Source organism: Xenopus tropicalis, chromosome 2 (assembly GCF_000004195.4).
Source record: "Xenopus tropicalis strain Nigerian chromosome 2, UCB_Xtro_10.0, whole genome shotgun sequence".
NCBI lineage: Eukaryota > Metazoa > Chordata > Amphibia > Anura > Pipidae > Xenopus > Xenopus tropicalis.
This window is the reverse complement of record NC_030678.2, coordinates 126,243,729-126,257,720: the sequence shown is the minus strand read 5'-3', so window position 1 is coordinate 126,257,720 and position 13,992 is coordinate 126,243,729. Positions and strand designations below refer to the sequence as shown.

At 39.4% G+C, this 13,992-nt stretch overlaps 1 protein-coding gene across 2 annotated transcripts; it reads right to left on the bottom strand.

Annotated features, from left to right (window-relative positions):
* Positions 1 to 2,030: 2,030 nt before the first annotated feature.
* On the bottom strand, positions 2,031 to 8,081 carry lhfpl5 (LHFPL tetraspan subfamily member 5). Of its 2 annotated transcripts, NM_001017269.2 has the most exons (5): positions 7,844 to 7,986; positions 4,595 to 5,041; positions 3,684 to 3,746; positions 3,510 to 3,560; positions 2,031 to 2,093 (listed from the first exon to the last, which is right to left on the bottom strand). In NM_001017269.2, exons 2-5 carry the CDS (start codon positions 5,004 to 5,006, stop codon positions 2,077 to 2,079), a joined length of 543 nt encoding a protein of 180 aa, NP_001017269.1. In that variant the 5' UTR covers positions 5,007 to 5,041; positions 7,844 to 7,986; the 3' UTR covers positions 2,031 to 2,076. The 2 variants fall into 2 exon arrangements, with proteins under 2 accessions (NP_001017269.1, XP_031751863.1); XM_031896003.1 differs by having other exon boundaries at positions 3,510 to 3,746; positions 7,844 to 8,081.
* Between the last annotated feature and the right edge of the window lie 5,911 nt (positions 8,082 to 13,992).

Here is a 13,992-nt window from a genome sequence, read left to right as displayed (position 1 = left end):
TTGCATACTGTGTTCTTTGATGTAAATGGCCCCTTATATGTTCCAGTTAGGATCTGTAACCACTGAGACATGATCACTGAGCTACTAATTTTGGAAAGGATTTAAGGAAAAAATGTTCATCCACCCCTATTGAAATAGATGTGTTTCTCACCACTTTGTTAAACATTTAGGGACACATTCACAATGTCCCATGCAGTGTGCAAGTACAAAAAAAAGACAGCAGTCAGCCATTTTTTTACTTATTGCTTGGGGTGTGTATGAATATCACAGGCCTCTCTGCTCTGATTCAGACTGTGGTTTGAATCTAAATTAGCCTGTTTTAGGTCATGCTAGTTTGAAAAGGGGCGAGAGGGGGGCACATAGGCATATCTCCCTTCCCACCCCTACCTGCCAGACCTTGCACATCAGTTACGCTTGCAAGGTTTGGAGCCGCAGGAGGCACAGGCAGCATAAGAGCCTGCTCTAAGGGAGGCGGTAAGGACAGAGCTGGTGTGCACTTCCTGATGCTGCGTTTTGCACGGTGTGCTGGATTTTTTATCCCGCACCTCCTGCAAAGAGTGCTCTTAGAATGAGAACTCCTCGCAGATATATGTAATAATAATAGTATCAGGACACCCCAGAGCTGTGACCCCCATCAGATGCAGTAATAGGATTTACAAACCCCAAATGTGTATTCCCCTGCGGCACACTTATAATAATAGCAGACCCCAGACAGGATTAGCCGACACTGACAGGTTCAGCCGACCCCAGACAATGACAGGTTCAGCCGACACCAGACCTTGTGGCTCCCCGCTGAAAATATAATAATAGTATAAGGACACCCCAGAGCTGCTGCCCCCTCCATAAATAAAATAATTGCAGACCCCAGACCTTGTGGCTCCCCGCTAAATGAGCAATATTTGCAGACCCCAGACCTTGTAGCTCCCCGCTAAATGAGCAATATTTGCAGACCCCAGACCTTGTGGCTCCCCGCTAAATGAGCAATATTTGCAGACCCCAGACCTTGTGGCTCCCCGCTAAATGAGCAATATTTGCAGACCCCAGACCTTGTGGCTCTCCGCTAAATGAGCAATATTTGCAGGCCCCAGACCTTATGGCTCCCCGCTGAAAATATAATAATAGTATCGGGACACCCCAGAGTTTTGGCCCCCTCCGTATATGAAATGTTTTCAGACCCCAGACCTTGTGGCTCCCCGCAGATATATGTAAAAAATAGTTTCAGGACATACACCCCAGAGCTGTGCCCCTTCCATATATAAAACATTTGCAGACCCCAGATCTTGTGGCTCCCCGCTCAGTTTTCAATATTTACAGACCCCCAGAGCTGTGCTGTAAAATAAAACCAACACAAGTGGAAACCCCCCCAAAAAATGTCACAGGAATAACAGACCTCAGATCAGTGGGGAAATGCTGCAGCACTAAGAAAGAAGCGCTGAAAATACACTGCCGATTGAAGAGACCGGTCACCAGGAAAAACAAGCTGCAAGACCAGCTGAAAATCAAGCTGGAAGAAAAGCGATGCCAGGAGACCCTGCAAGCAACCGATCCCTTCAAGCGCCGAGGAGAAAGTGAAGCGAGAGAAGCGGTTGCTGACAACTTAGCCGGTTGCTAAGCGACGTCACTTCCGGAAGTGGCGTGACGTCACGAAGGCGGGATTTTCAAACCAGGAAGAAGGTTTCAGCAGTCTCGGCAGCGCGCACGCATCAGGATACTATGGGTCTTGTCGCCATATCGCCTTTTCGCAAAACTGTGTCCATACCATGGCAATCAATTCTACTGAAGATGTTTTGACCAATTTCAATGTAAATCACTACAATGAAGCTGGGCATGGGTACTATTTAGAGGGTGTAGTTTAATTTTTTTTTAATAATAATATTTAGTGTTACTGGTCCTTTAAATGTTGTTTTAAACTAAAAGTACAAAATTTGTATTGCAAGGATTGAGCGCCTTACATTTGGGGCCTAACTTTGTACATTCATTTATGTTTGTGGCAAATTTTTATTTCTGTACAAAAAAAACACAAGCAGACACATTATTTAACCATTTATCCAGTATAAAGAGAGTCTTTTCTCCTGGTCAGCCGCTTTCATCTTCTGCAAAAGAGAAATAAACTGTGTTAGGGTGTAACTGTATAAGCAGAATGTAAGCAGACTATCATTGTAAGGTAAGCAAGTCAACAAATCAAGTGTCCCCAGTTTACATGTTACATACCAGAAGTATTTTTATATTTTTTTAATGCAAATGTTTTTACTACTTTTATTCTGCTGGTGCCACAACCTTGAGTAGCTCTGTTATTTTTTATTATGCTAGAAGCTAACACCAGAGACATGTCTAGATAACATATCGGTTATTGATTGCTTTATATGTTACTCTGTATGTCCATTGTATGAAACCCACTTATTGTACAGCGCTGCGGAATATGTTGGCGCTTTATAAATAAATGATAACAAAGGCTTCATTATTTCTCTTAAACAGGTAATTACTCTGTAGCTGTGTGCAAAGGGGTGTAGACACACCTAAGTACTCTTCCCTGGACTCCCGGTGCCTCAGAGGGAAAGAGAGCCGGATTGTAGAGGTCTCTGTCTTTAGAAAGGCTCTTAAAGAAAACCTGGTTCCAGTAGTTGGGGACCTTGAATAGTGAGGGAAGGTCTGCTGTGCTACATGCCCAATATGTGCTATACATACTGGGCATCAAACTGTTTAGAAGACCCCTGCCATTCAGATTTATGATGCTTTCACCTTGTACCTCAGAACATGTGGGAGTTAAGATGCAGTAAAATGCAACATTATTTTTATTTTATAAATACAGTAGTTTATAAAAACTTCTAACTTTAGCGAAGCTTTCCAGTTTGGTAGTTTGAAGTAGAAACACACATTATCCATTTGAGGATTGTATTTTACAAATATATATGGTTTTTATGGATTTTAGAACTGGAAGTATGTTTTTCCCGTTATATCTACATAGATTGCATTTATAAATTTCCCAGTCTTCATTTCTGAAAAAAGTGGCTCAGTTCTAAAAAAACATGACCTGTTTATATCTTTGTTTAAAAATATAACAGGTTTGTGGGGCTTTTGGATCAGGTGAGGACATTGATATAAATGGGGACAGTGTAATTCTAAGAAGGAAATTAACAAAAGCACTAAATTTGGGTCATTAGCTGCAAAGAAAATAATATCATAACAGCTAGAATGTCAGTTCTATAATAGTGTTAGACTTGTTGAAAATTATTATTTTTAGCACATTTTAATAGCCTGCTCTGTGAGGGGTCTGTCTAACTAAGCCTGCAAGCAGAATCCAGGAATGGAGCCAAACTTAAATGAAATTGGTTCCCCGATGATACCTGACTACGTATTACTGTTAGAAAGTATGTTTATAATTCATCCTAAGACTGTTAGATCATCCTAAAAACTAGAATTCAAGCAGATTAATAGATCTGGTGATATTTACAAAAGAAAAAAGTCCATGTATATGACCAGAAAAGCACTGTAGTTATAAATAGTGTTACCTTTGGTTTGGATCTTAAAGTCTTCAGGTAGTAGGCTATCCTGCCTGTTTCCTAGCACAAATGCAAGAAATGAGAGAATGAGGGCATCCATGATGGCAATGATAGCGAGGATGTAGGCCCAGCGCACAGTGCAAGCACCTAGTGAGTATTTATCTGTCTTATCACCACACATACGTTTCACTTCTGGAGAGTCCCAACCATCTGGGTAAATAAGGCATCCAATCATCAGGCCAGCTGCTGCAAAGACAAAGGTATCTATTAATAATCTTCATATCTTTACAGCATTTTCCACAGTATTTACACATTGGGGGAAATGAAAAATAAGGCAGGAACAAGCACATAAGGAGCCAGAGGCTACACTGTCAGCTCATATTCTAAAGAACTAGAGCAGGCCTAGACTGGGATTCAAAGTAGGCCCTTACATTCAAGTACACAGAGGCCAAAATGGCCCCCCACCAGTCCAAGTTCTGTTCATTGAACTTATGTTGAACAAAGGGGTATGCTGTCACTTTAATACTGCTAAATAAGATACAAGGATGGAGAAGGTAGGATCTTGGAAATCTCATGTTTTGTTATGAATAATCTGCACTGAGCTGGTGGGTTGTAATGTCACATGAAATATGATTAGATGTTGTAATAATGCCCAAGGCTTTAGGCCATGACAGTTGAATTGTGAGGCAGACTAGAGTATGTACAACAGTTCTCAGAAGACTTGGGGAAAAGGTTTTAAAAAAAGGAAACATTCTTGCAGGTTTGCTGAAACAATCTAACATTTTTTTTTCATTTTTAAAGATTTTCTTTATTGCATTTTGCTTTAGTTACATAAATCAAAATCAAACAAGATAAAAGGGTAGGAGAAGAAGGAGGAGAGTGTGGATAGGGGGGAGGGGGGGTTGGGCTTCTGTAGTTATCTGGTGCATTTAGACTTTGTTCTATATTTGCTCCATGGCCCTATATTATGTTTTAATAAAGAGTCCTAAGGTTTTATCTGCTAGTCCAGTGTCCATTCGTTGTATCCGTTTGTTCTATGCCTCTGTCTTGGATCCGTGATTCTTTGTCTACAATGTAACATTTTGTCCCCTTACCTGCTGCCAACTGCATCCATGCACACACCTTGTACACTGTCGCTGAATTGCAGAAGAAAAACAGGCTGAAGCTCAACATGGACCCAACAACTAAAAACATGGATATGCCCACAAAAAACATGGCTGTCTTAAAAGCTCCTGATGGAATACTCGCAAAGTCCAAGGCACTTCCTTTGCAGATGAGTTCAGAGGTTAAGGCGTTCCCAATACAGTAGCTGAATAGGCCAAAATAGCCAGCTTGTGGTGTGTTGATACTGTCCCCAATCCAATAAGGCTGGATAAAAATCACCACCATAATGATGGAAAAGCAGATGGTGAACACTGCCCACAAAACACCGATAGCGCGAGCATTACGTACATAGTTTGTGTGGTAGATTTTGGCTGCTTCTTGAGCTGGCAGCAGCTGGGCCATTGTGGTATTGATTTAAAGCTCTCCCTGCTGACAGCCTAAAAAAACCAAAATAGAATTAATGTATAAAATCCTAAATTCCTTGGGCATTACAATGTTACATGTTATGGTAATGTAGAATATCTTGTAATCATCACTAGTAACAGTTACTACCATATGTTATGGATTTTAAATGTAATTTGGAACACTGCATGTATGTACTGGGAGATTTCTGCCACAAGGTCAGAAAATAGAGGGCTTTCTGCAGCCTTAAACTCCATGGAATACCTACAGTTTGCTAGGAATACAGGTTGTTACTAGGGCTGATTTGCTTGGTCTTTGCCATGACTGGCCATGTCTCCTTGGTCACATGACCATGAACACTACTGGTTTTTAAAAGAACAAAGGGGGCCTTGAGGGAGATTTGGTGGATTATTTTGAAGAGAAAAAAGACAAAGGCACAAGCCTGGAAAGTCTAACATATTTTCAGAAACCCACCAATAGAATTGTACATTTATCTCTTAATATTAGCTAAGCATAATGGGAAAATAAATATGTAGGTTTAGTGGTAATGCAAATGTCAAATCATACAAATACTAATGAACAGGTATTCTTCATTTGGAAGAACTACTAAGAATAGTAATGTGGGACTGTATGGAATGTGCTGCTAATCATGTAAATCTTGAGCATCTGCCCTTAATAGCCTGCACCTCCGACCTATCTCTCATGAATTATGCAGAATGAATAGCTAAACAAAGGGCAGAAAAACACAAAATATAATAATGTTACATTGCAAACAATGTTTAGCTTCAGTTTAGCACATTATATCTTGATACAGTGCATGGATTTGTAGCCAAGTTGGTGGGTCTCCTGCTGATCTGAGGGGATTTATCGTTTAACAAGACATAAGATAAGTGGAGTAACACAGGGATATCGGAAGAAAACGGCTCTTGAAGCACCACAGCCCGCCAGAGAATCGATAAAAATCCAATCCAAGTGGATATTTATATTGCGTACGTGTCAGCCACGTGGTTTAAATTCTATATTTGATATCAGTTGTTATATTCCCTCAAAGTAATGCTGCTGGAGAACTGTATTGGTTATATTGATTTAGCTTTCTTTATTTCATCCATTTCATTTATTGACACGGACAAAAAAAAAAATGTCATTAATTGATAGGCTTTATATAGTATGTGCATTTTCCAGAATGTATGCCTATGATTAAGTGCTTCAATGCATGAAACGTGTCAGGCGTTCTGGGTTTTTTTAAAGATGTAAATAAAGATTGGATTTTTATCGATTCTCTTGCTGGCCGTGGTGCTTCAAGAATCTTCTTCCGAGATTCAAGTTTGCTCCCTTCGCCTACGGGTTCGGGGCTTCAAGCACCCCAACCAGATTTCGGCATCGGTGAGTGCTTCTTACTTGGATCTCCCTGAAATTTAAAGTGTCAACAACAATGCAGAATATTTTATATAATGGTTTAAAAATGTGTCTTGCAAAAGTGCTCAGAAAAGCAGTTATAGCAAAAAGGTTTTTTAGGTGATATGTCCGCTTAAAGAACGAGAGAAGGCAGACTCAGTAATAGCTTGTAACTGTATACTAAAGCCAAATGGATCCAGGTGATTAAGTATCTAGAATAGATGGTATAAGCCAGAGAAGCATGGCTGCATAGCAGGAACCAGAGTGACAAAGAGACCTACATGTCTTATTGGCAAAATTCAACAATTTGTTGTGTTCACATCTTAAGTCTGAAGAAGTTCTAACTTGTTCATGTGGCTGACTTCAGCTGTGGAGTGTTTTGTCTGGTTTATTTTCATCAATATATATTTGTTTTATTATGAAAAAGCATTATTTTACCAAAGAACGGCAATAAGTCTTTTTCTGGGGGTATCATTCACCAGGACCCCAGTGCGGGCAACAGGGTCTCATACAGAGAATGTGTATATGTCATACAGAGGATAGGATAGCCAGTTTACAGCCCATTTCTACACACAGTCATTTTTTTAAGCAATAAGTTAGTTAAGAGCTTTCAACTTCAGCTACTTTGTATGTAAACATCAAATGTGTAACTATATAACTGCTTCCCACCCAATGCACTCGCACTCTCCTATAGCATCTCAACTGTGTGTGTGTGTCATACATCTCTCCATAGTTAAATATCATACAAACAAATGTAAAATAATACAATCTTATTTTTTTTAACCTCTTTAAAATGTAGAGAATGACATGGGAAATCAAGAGAACCCACCACTATGTTATTAAGGTGTTTGTTGCACCCAACCCTGGTGCTATATTGGGGGGCCATAGGAAATATGGGGCAACACCTTAATTTTGCTTTACCTCTAATCTTACATTTTGCCAGGGAAGACATAAGTGTGTAGGCCGAGTTCAGTCACTCTTTCAAACCACTCCCTGGTTATTAAGGTACATTAGACCCTAGCAACCAGATAACTGCAGAAATTCCAAACTAAAGAGCTGTGGAACATAAAGTAAAATAATTGAAATACTACGGTTAATAAAAACGAAGACCAATTGCAAATTGTCTCAGCATAGCACTCTCTACATCATACAAAAGTTAACTCAGATGTGAATTACCTTTCTAAGGGCATTATCTGATTCCATACATTATACTGTACACAATAAACACCTGCTTACGGTCAGATTGCTGGTGTGCTATAATATAATATAATAATAGGCAATACAACAGATGATAATGTGGCAATGTGTATGTTTAAATACAGATATAAAAGCAATATAAAAGGAGATAAAGCTCAGTTATTTAATGTAACAGTACAAACCAGCCAGGCTGTGCAAACATACTTCACTGCATGCGCTAATTGTGAGAAATAGAGGGAACTTACCTTGAATGAAATAGTTGAACCAAGTGGCCCAGCGTTTATGGATTTGTTGAAACAAAGAAGACTATTTTATCAAAGAAAGCAATTCTATAGAGCGAAATGCCACTAATGGCAGAAGAGGAAGATGCAAAGTGAATCAGGTGTCATTGCACTGAAAGAATGAAGCATTCGTGGCCCAGGAAAGAATAGGAAACACTGGTAATGCTATGCCTTCTCTATTATTCATTCCTACCTGGTGCACAGTTACAGCTCTACTGACAGAATGGAGGGCTGTAAGCAGGGTCTTAGCATTTAAACATCCCTTCAGTGGTGCATTGTGGGAATAGCTCTAATCTTATTAGGGAGTATTAGTAGTGTATGTCTGTTAAACTCTTCTGATGATTAACTCTATAATAGGCAATTTAATCTGTAGGTGCTTTTTTTGTTTAAATGTGAATATAATGATAGTTCTAATGAACCTACCTATAAATATTTACCATGGAATCAGCAGCTCTCCATAGAACTCCTGAGCAATGTCCCTTATTTACAGTGATAGGATTTGCCTGAGATCAGTATAATACTTATGATGACTGCATTTGACAGAAATGTTTCCATACCACACAAGCCATGGTACTTAGGCACATTTCTCTGTATGGTGCAAGGTGGCAGTTTGGTCAGCCCCTCACTCAGTGTGTAAGTAGGCATTATAATGGCACAATTAAGAACCCACGGGGTGGCACACTGAAGTTGCACGTACACTAGGGATTGTGCCTATCTTGCTGCTGAGCAAAACCTGTTTTTCTGTTATCAGTAATTTCCAGTATGTTGATCTGACCCATTTATGCAGAGCTTTGCTTAGACTGTTGACATCAGTCCTTGTTCCAGTGGAGCTTCCAATGTAAGGTCCCTAGGAGCCCACTGACATGCTTGTATGTCAAGTGTGGGAGCACCTAGTTTTCCCTTCTCTCCTAGAGTGAAAACAAACGCAACCTTGATAATCTTTCCATTTTGAACTTTCAGGTTTTTTTGTCAGTTTAATTGCTTGTCTCAGCTCAATCTTCTAAAATTACTCTAAACAGTCCCCAGAATAACATATCCTTCTCCCTGCAGGATTTATTTTGTTTCTCTGTTACAAGCAGCAGAACTGCAGCTCTTTTACAGACTTCATTGTCTAGTATGAAGCTCCACCCCCTTTTGCTTTCTGAGCACTCTCACTCTCTCTGACTATGGAGACTTCGAAGAGGTGCCTACTGGCATTCTGCCTCTGCTCCAATTGAAATCAATCAGGCATGTGCAGTAAGCACCTCCTTGAGGTCATCACAGTGGGAGAGAGCTCAGAAAGTAAAAGATGGCAGGGCTTCATGCTAGACAAGGAAGTAACTAAGAGCTGCAGTTGAACTGGCTGTAATAGAAAAACAAAGGTGTTATTCTGGAGTTGTACCGAGTAATTAAATAAAAAAAGTTTTTAAGGACTGGGACTCAAAACAAAAACAGCAGTTTAAGATATCATATTTATCCCTGGTTCCATTAACCAATTTACCTGCATTCGATACCAAAGGTCCCACACCATCCTGATTTATTCCTTCTTTATTAATTATTCAGCAATACCCTTTCCCTTCCCCCTCTTTTATTATTGTGTATTATGTTTATTTAGTGCTGCATACAAGTAGTGATATAGAAAAATAAACACACAGTATACTGTATGTGTGGTCGGGTAAATACTACCCACACCTCTAAAACCCCATACCTACATTAAAGTAGTGCTACAATCATATGTTAAAAGGCTGTTTTTCATTAGCAGGGGCTGTGTTTCTGTTCTGTATATCAATACGTAGTTCTGGCTTTCCAGGACAATAGGTGATTATCTGCAGCAAAACCCAAGGCACAAAAATCCAAAGGACGAGACAGATCAGGAACAATCAGGTATCTGTTTATTTTATATTCAATTTTGCAGAAGAATTTACATAATTTACCAACTTTTGAATATCTCCCCTTAATGAATGACACACTTGCTTACAAACTTCAACGCACATTTTAGAAAACATTAGCAGACAGTACAAAATATGTGCAGCCTGATTTGTTTAAGCAAAAATGCTTTATATTGCAAAATAATGAACGACATTTCAAAATTAATCAGCAGATTTAATTGACAAAATGGGAATTATTTGCCTGCTAAATATACAGTTTACAAATATGTTGATTTGAAGGGTTTCCACCCCCTCTCAAAATAATGTACATTTACAATACCCCCCCTCCCATGTTTTTGACACTAGCTGCTGTATACTACAGGTACAGTATCTATTATCCAGAATGCTCGGGACCTGGGGTTTTCCAGATAAGAGATCTTTCCATAATTTAGATCTTTATACTTTAAGCCTGTTTTATAATAATTTAAACATTAATTAAACCCAATAGGATTGTTTTGCCTCAAATAAGGATTCATTATATCTTAGTTGGGATCAAGTACAGGTACTATTTATTATTACAGAGAATTTTTTTAAATTATTTGCTTATAATAGAGTCTATGGCAGATGGCCTTTCCGTAATTCTGAGCTTTCTGGATAACGGATTCTATACCTGTACTAAAGCTTTTGGCATGGCAGCTCTGAGTTGCTCTGTCTGCTGTCCAGCTGCTGCAGGGTAAAATGACTCTGCAGGCATTTCCTATAGATAGAGTTCTACCTCCTTGGAAGGAAAGCAGCAGACTCCCTCCAGCTCAGCCCCCCTGCAATCAGAATTAAAGCACTCAGCTGCATAGCTATATTACCCTCTGGTGCAGAGCAGGTACAGAGCCTTAGAATAGAGCTGCACAGCCAAATGCATCTCTGCAAAGTAAAACTCATAAATATAAAAAACTGAAACAAACAAAATTAAAGTTAATGACAAAAAGTGCTCATTTATCTTTGGGGGGTAGTTTAGGGAGTTGCAGTTTTAATAAGTACTGTACTGTCAGAATTGCAGTTGCCGACTGACAAACTAAATATGAATGATCCATGCACTGACAACTCCTGCTGTCACAGCAAACCCTATGACAACAGCATACATGCACACATCGTGTCATTAAATGTATTCTAGCCTGTCATTCATGTTTTTCCGCTAAAATGTAATTTACTAGTACTGTGTCCTCGTTAGAACCTGTTAGACTGCTTTGATCAGTCTTGTGAATCACACAAATATCAGTACAACTGGCATGCACGTGGCTGCTTATAGTGATGTAGAGATAATTTAAATACTTTTGTTTTCGATACTAGGAGATATATTTATGACACTAACAGAAAGCAGATTTCTTGATAACCAACTACATTTTACAGTGGTTGTTCCCCACAATTGATAAGAGAAAAACAGTAACGATTCTGCAACATTTCATTCAGGCTAATCCCTTACTGACTGGGGTCACCGAATGGATATAGGTGCATGTTTGCTGGAGTAACACAACTCCGGTGTTACTAAGCTACCCCATTACCAGCCAGTTGTATAACCACCTGCCAGTAGTCACAGGTTCAAACACAATGAAAGAATAGTGCATTCACTTCCATTTCTCCAGTACATGTGTGTGTAGAGCTACTGTTATTATTATCAGATTATTACATCTTGGAAAGACCATCTGCAGGGCTGCATTAGTACTAACTTGAGCCTGGGTAATATGGCCAAAGATAAAATAATGGAAAAGATCCTGTTTTGTAGCAAAAAAGTGTTAGGTTAAAAGGCAAATAAAGTCAGCTGATATGAAAATAGTACACAGGGAAAAAAATTCTGAAAAACAGGTTTATAGAATGGCAAACACCAATAGGTTTCTGCTATTACACATACATCTCAGTATTCCTAGTCACTAAAACAGGAAAGAGGGGGCTACAGCAGCAAAGCCTTTAGCTCCTCGGCACATGGTCAGTTGGCTATGAACATGGGGCTGCCACACAATAAACAGGAAGTGATGTTAAACCACATGTTATATCATTGAAGTAAAGGCCAATGATGAATTAGTAATGTGGATTTGCTTGTTAGATTAAGAAGAAGCAGATGCTTTCTGCAGTCCATTCATTATAATGAAACATTTATTAACTAACTTTACAACACTGGTCTCTATTTAGCCACTCAGAGTACACCATAATACCAATCAGCTCTGCATAATATGGATTGAATTGTTTTGTTTTGAATCTACAGAACTGTCAAATCCTGCCAATGCAGGTACTCCTGCACCAATGACATTCTCATATTGCATGTCATGCACGCCACGTGCAGTGGCCAGTCTGCAGAGTGTCTGTCCCACTGGAGGATCCTGGGTTGCAATTGCCTATTTTTTTCAGTTATATAACATCTGGTTTAAAGGAACAGTAACACCAAAAAAGTTTTTTAAAGTAATTAAAATATAATGTACTGTTGCTCTGCACTGGTAAAAGTTGTGTGTTTGCTACAGTAACACGACTATAGTTTATATAAATAAGCTGCTGTGTAGCCCCGGGGGCAGCCATTCAAGCTGGAAAAAAGGCACAGGTTACATAGCAGATAACAGATGACCTCTCTAGAATACAATAGTGTTTTATCTGTTATCTCCTATGTGCCTGTGCCTTTTCTCCTTTGAATGGCTGCCCCCATGGCTAAACAGCAGCTTTGTTTATATAAATTTCTGGGGCAAACACACCAGTTGTACCAGTGCAGGGCAGCAGTATATTTTATTCTTATTACTTTTATACACTTTCATTTTTTGGTGTTACTGTTCCTTTAAGATCACTTTGTTACCAAAGGCCCCACTGATGTTTTTGTTTGCCAGTTTTGTTCTTAGAATTGAACCTCCTAACATGTTGGCCAACTACAATGAAGCAGCTGGGCAGCATGGCCTACAGCAGAGGATCTAACCACACCCCGGCATGTATATACTGAAGAAGCATACCTAAATGCAGCGCTTAAAGCCAGCCTATAACCAACAATGCATTGTGGGGGACAGCAATAATCATTACTGATTTACACAATATCTTTGCATGCAGAGCTCCTTAAACGTGAAATAATGAAATGGTTTCTCATGTAAAGGAGATGATTCAGATTTGTCTCTAGATATTTAGAAGAGGGCAGTATGGTGGTGCATAGCTGCCTTAGTGTGGAGCAACCTAGGTTTGCATCCAGCCAGGGTATTATCTGCAAGGGGTTCTCTCAGGGCTTTTGTGGCTTTCCTTTGTCTCTAGTTTCTTCCCCCCACACACTCCAGGGGCCACTACGACAGAGACAGATGTATAATCTCTGCTGAATACATTTCATTATATAAAGGATGGTTGATGGGTAACAGTTAAAACAACCTTTTAAAAGACAAATCAACCCCAAATATAATTCTTTGCCTAATAAACAAAACCAAAATTCCAAGCAAATTTGCAATATACATTCATTACAAATTTGTAATTGTTTTTGAGTTATTTGTATATATAACTGCTATTAAAAGCAGTGTCTGCCTGGCCTTTCTATTCTCTGCCCTGGTGGCTCTGGCATTGGAAACAATGTAACACAAGGCAGCAGATTTTACAGACCTGACTTGCTGGAGGAGCCTGGTATTTGCAACATTGTTTAAAAAGTAACAGCCAGGAGTTCAGCAAATGCTGCTTTCTGTAGCAATTACATTTACAAAAAAACCTTTAAAGCACTAAAGATTTTCAGTACATTCATATTAGAAAGTTGCTTAGAATTAGGTTCTTTTATTAGGCAAAACATTATTTTTAACATGTTGACATGTCCTTAAAGGAAAGGCTAATAAAGAGTTAATCTCAAGCTGCGGGCATACCTTCAGTTGTCTCAATAATGCCCTTAAGTCTCCCCATATTTCACCTGTTCGGAAGATCTGAAGCCAAACAGGAAGAAAAAACACTGAGCTGTGTAAAGAAAGTTCCCATAATGCCACACTCCTGCACCAAGACCCAGACCAAGTGAACACGCTCAGTTAGTAAGACTATGAGTCAGCTTCCAGTTGTTTGGCTCAGATCCACATTACTAAGGGGAAGGAGTGAGTTCTTAGCATTCTTGAGGGAGGGGGGAGCAGCAGAGAGGGGAGAGAGCAGAAAGCTGCGTGTCTCTGGCACATGGATTACAGACATAACAAATCTTTTGACAAGGAACTCAGTGCAATGTTTCTGTGAGTGCTTATGGCTGTATTTACCCCTTTCTGATAAAGCTTACTTAGTTTTTACCTTTCT

What these genes read in the sequence shown, in the direction of transcription:
- lhfpl5 (XM_031896003.1), bottom strand. Translation starts at nt 5,006, where the DNA reads ATGGCCCAGCTGCTGCCAGCTCAAGAAGCAGCCAAAATCTACCACACA. An exon ending in ATGGATGCAGTTGGCAGCAG is followed by an intron (nt 3,747 to 4,594) that starts GTAAGGGGACAA and finishes TTGTCTTTGCAG; the next exon opens with CAGCTGGCCTGATGATTGGA.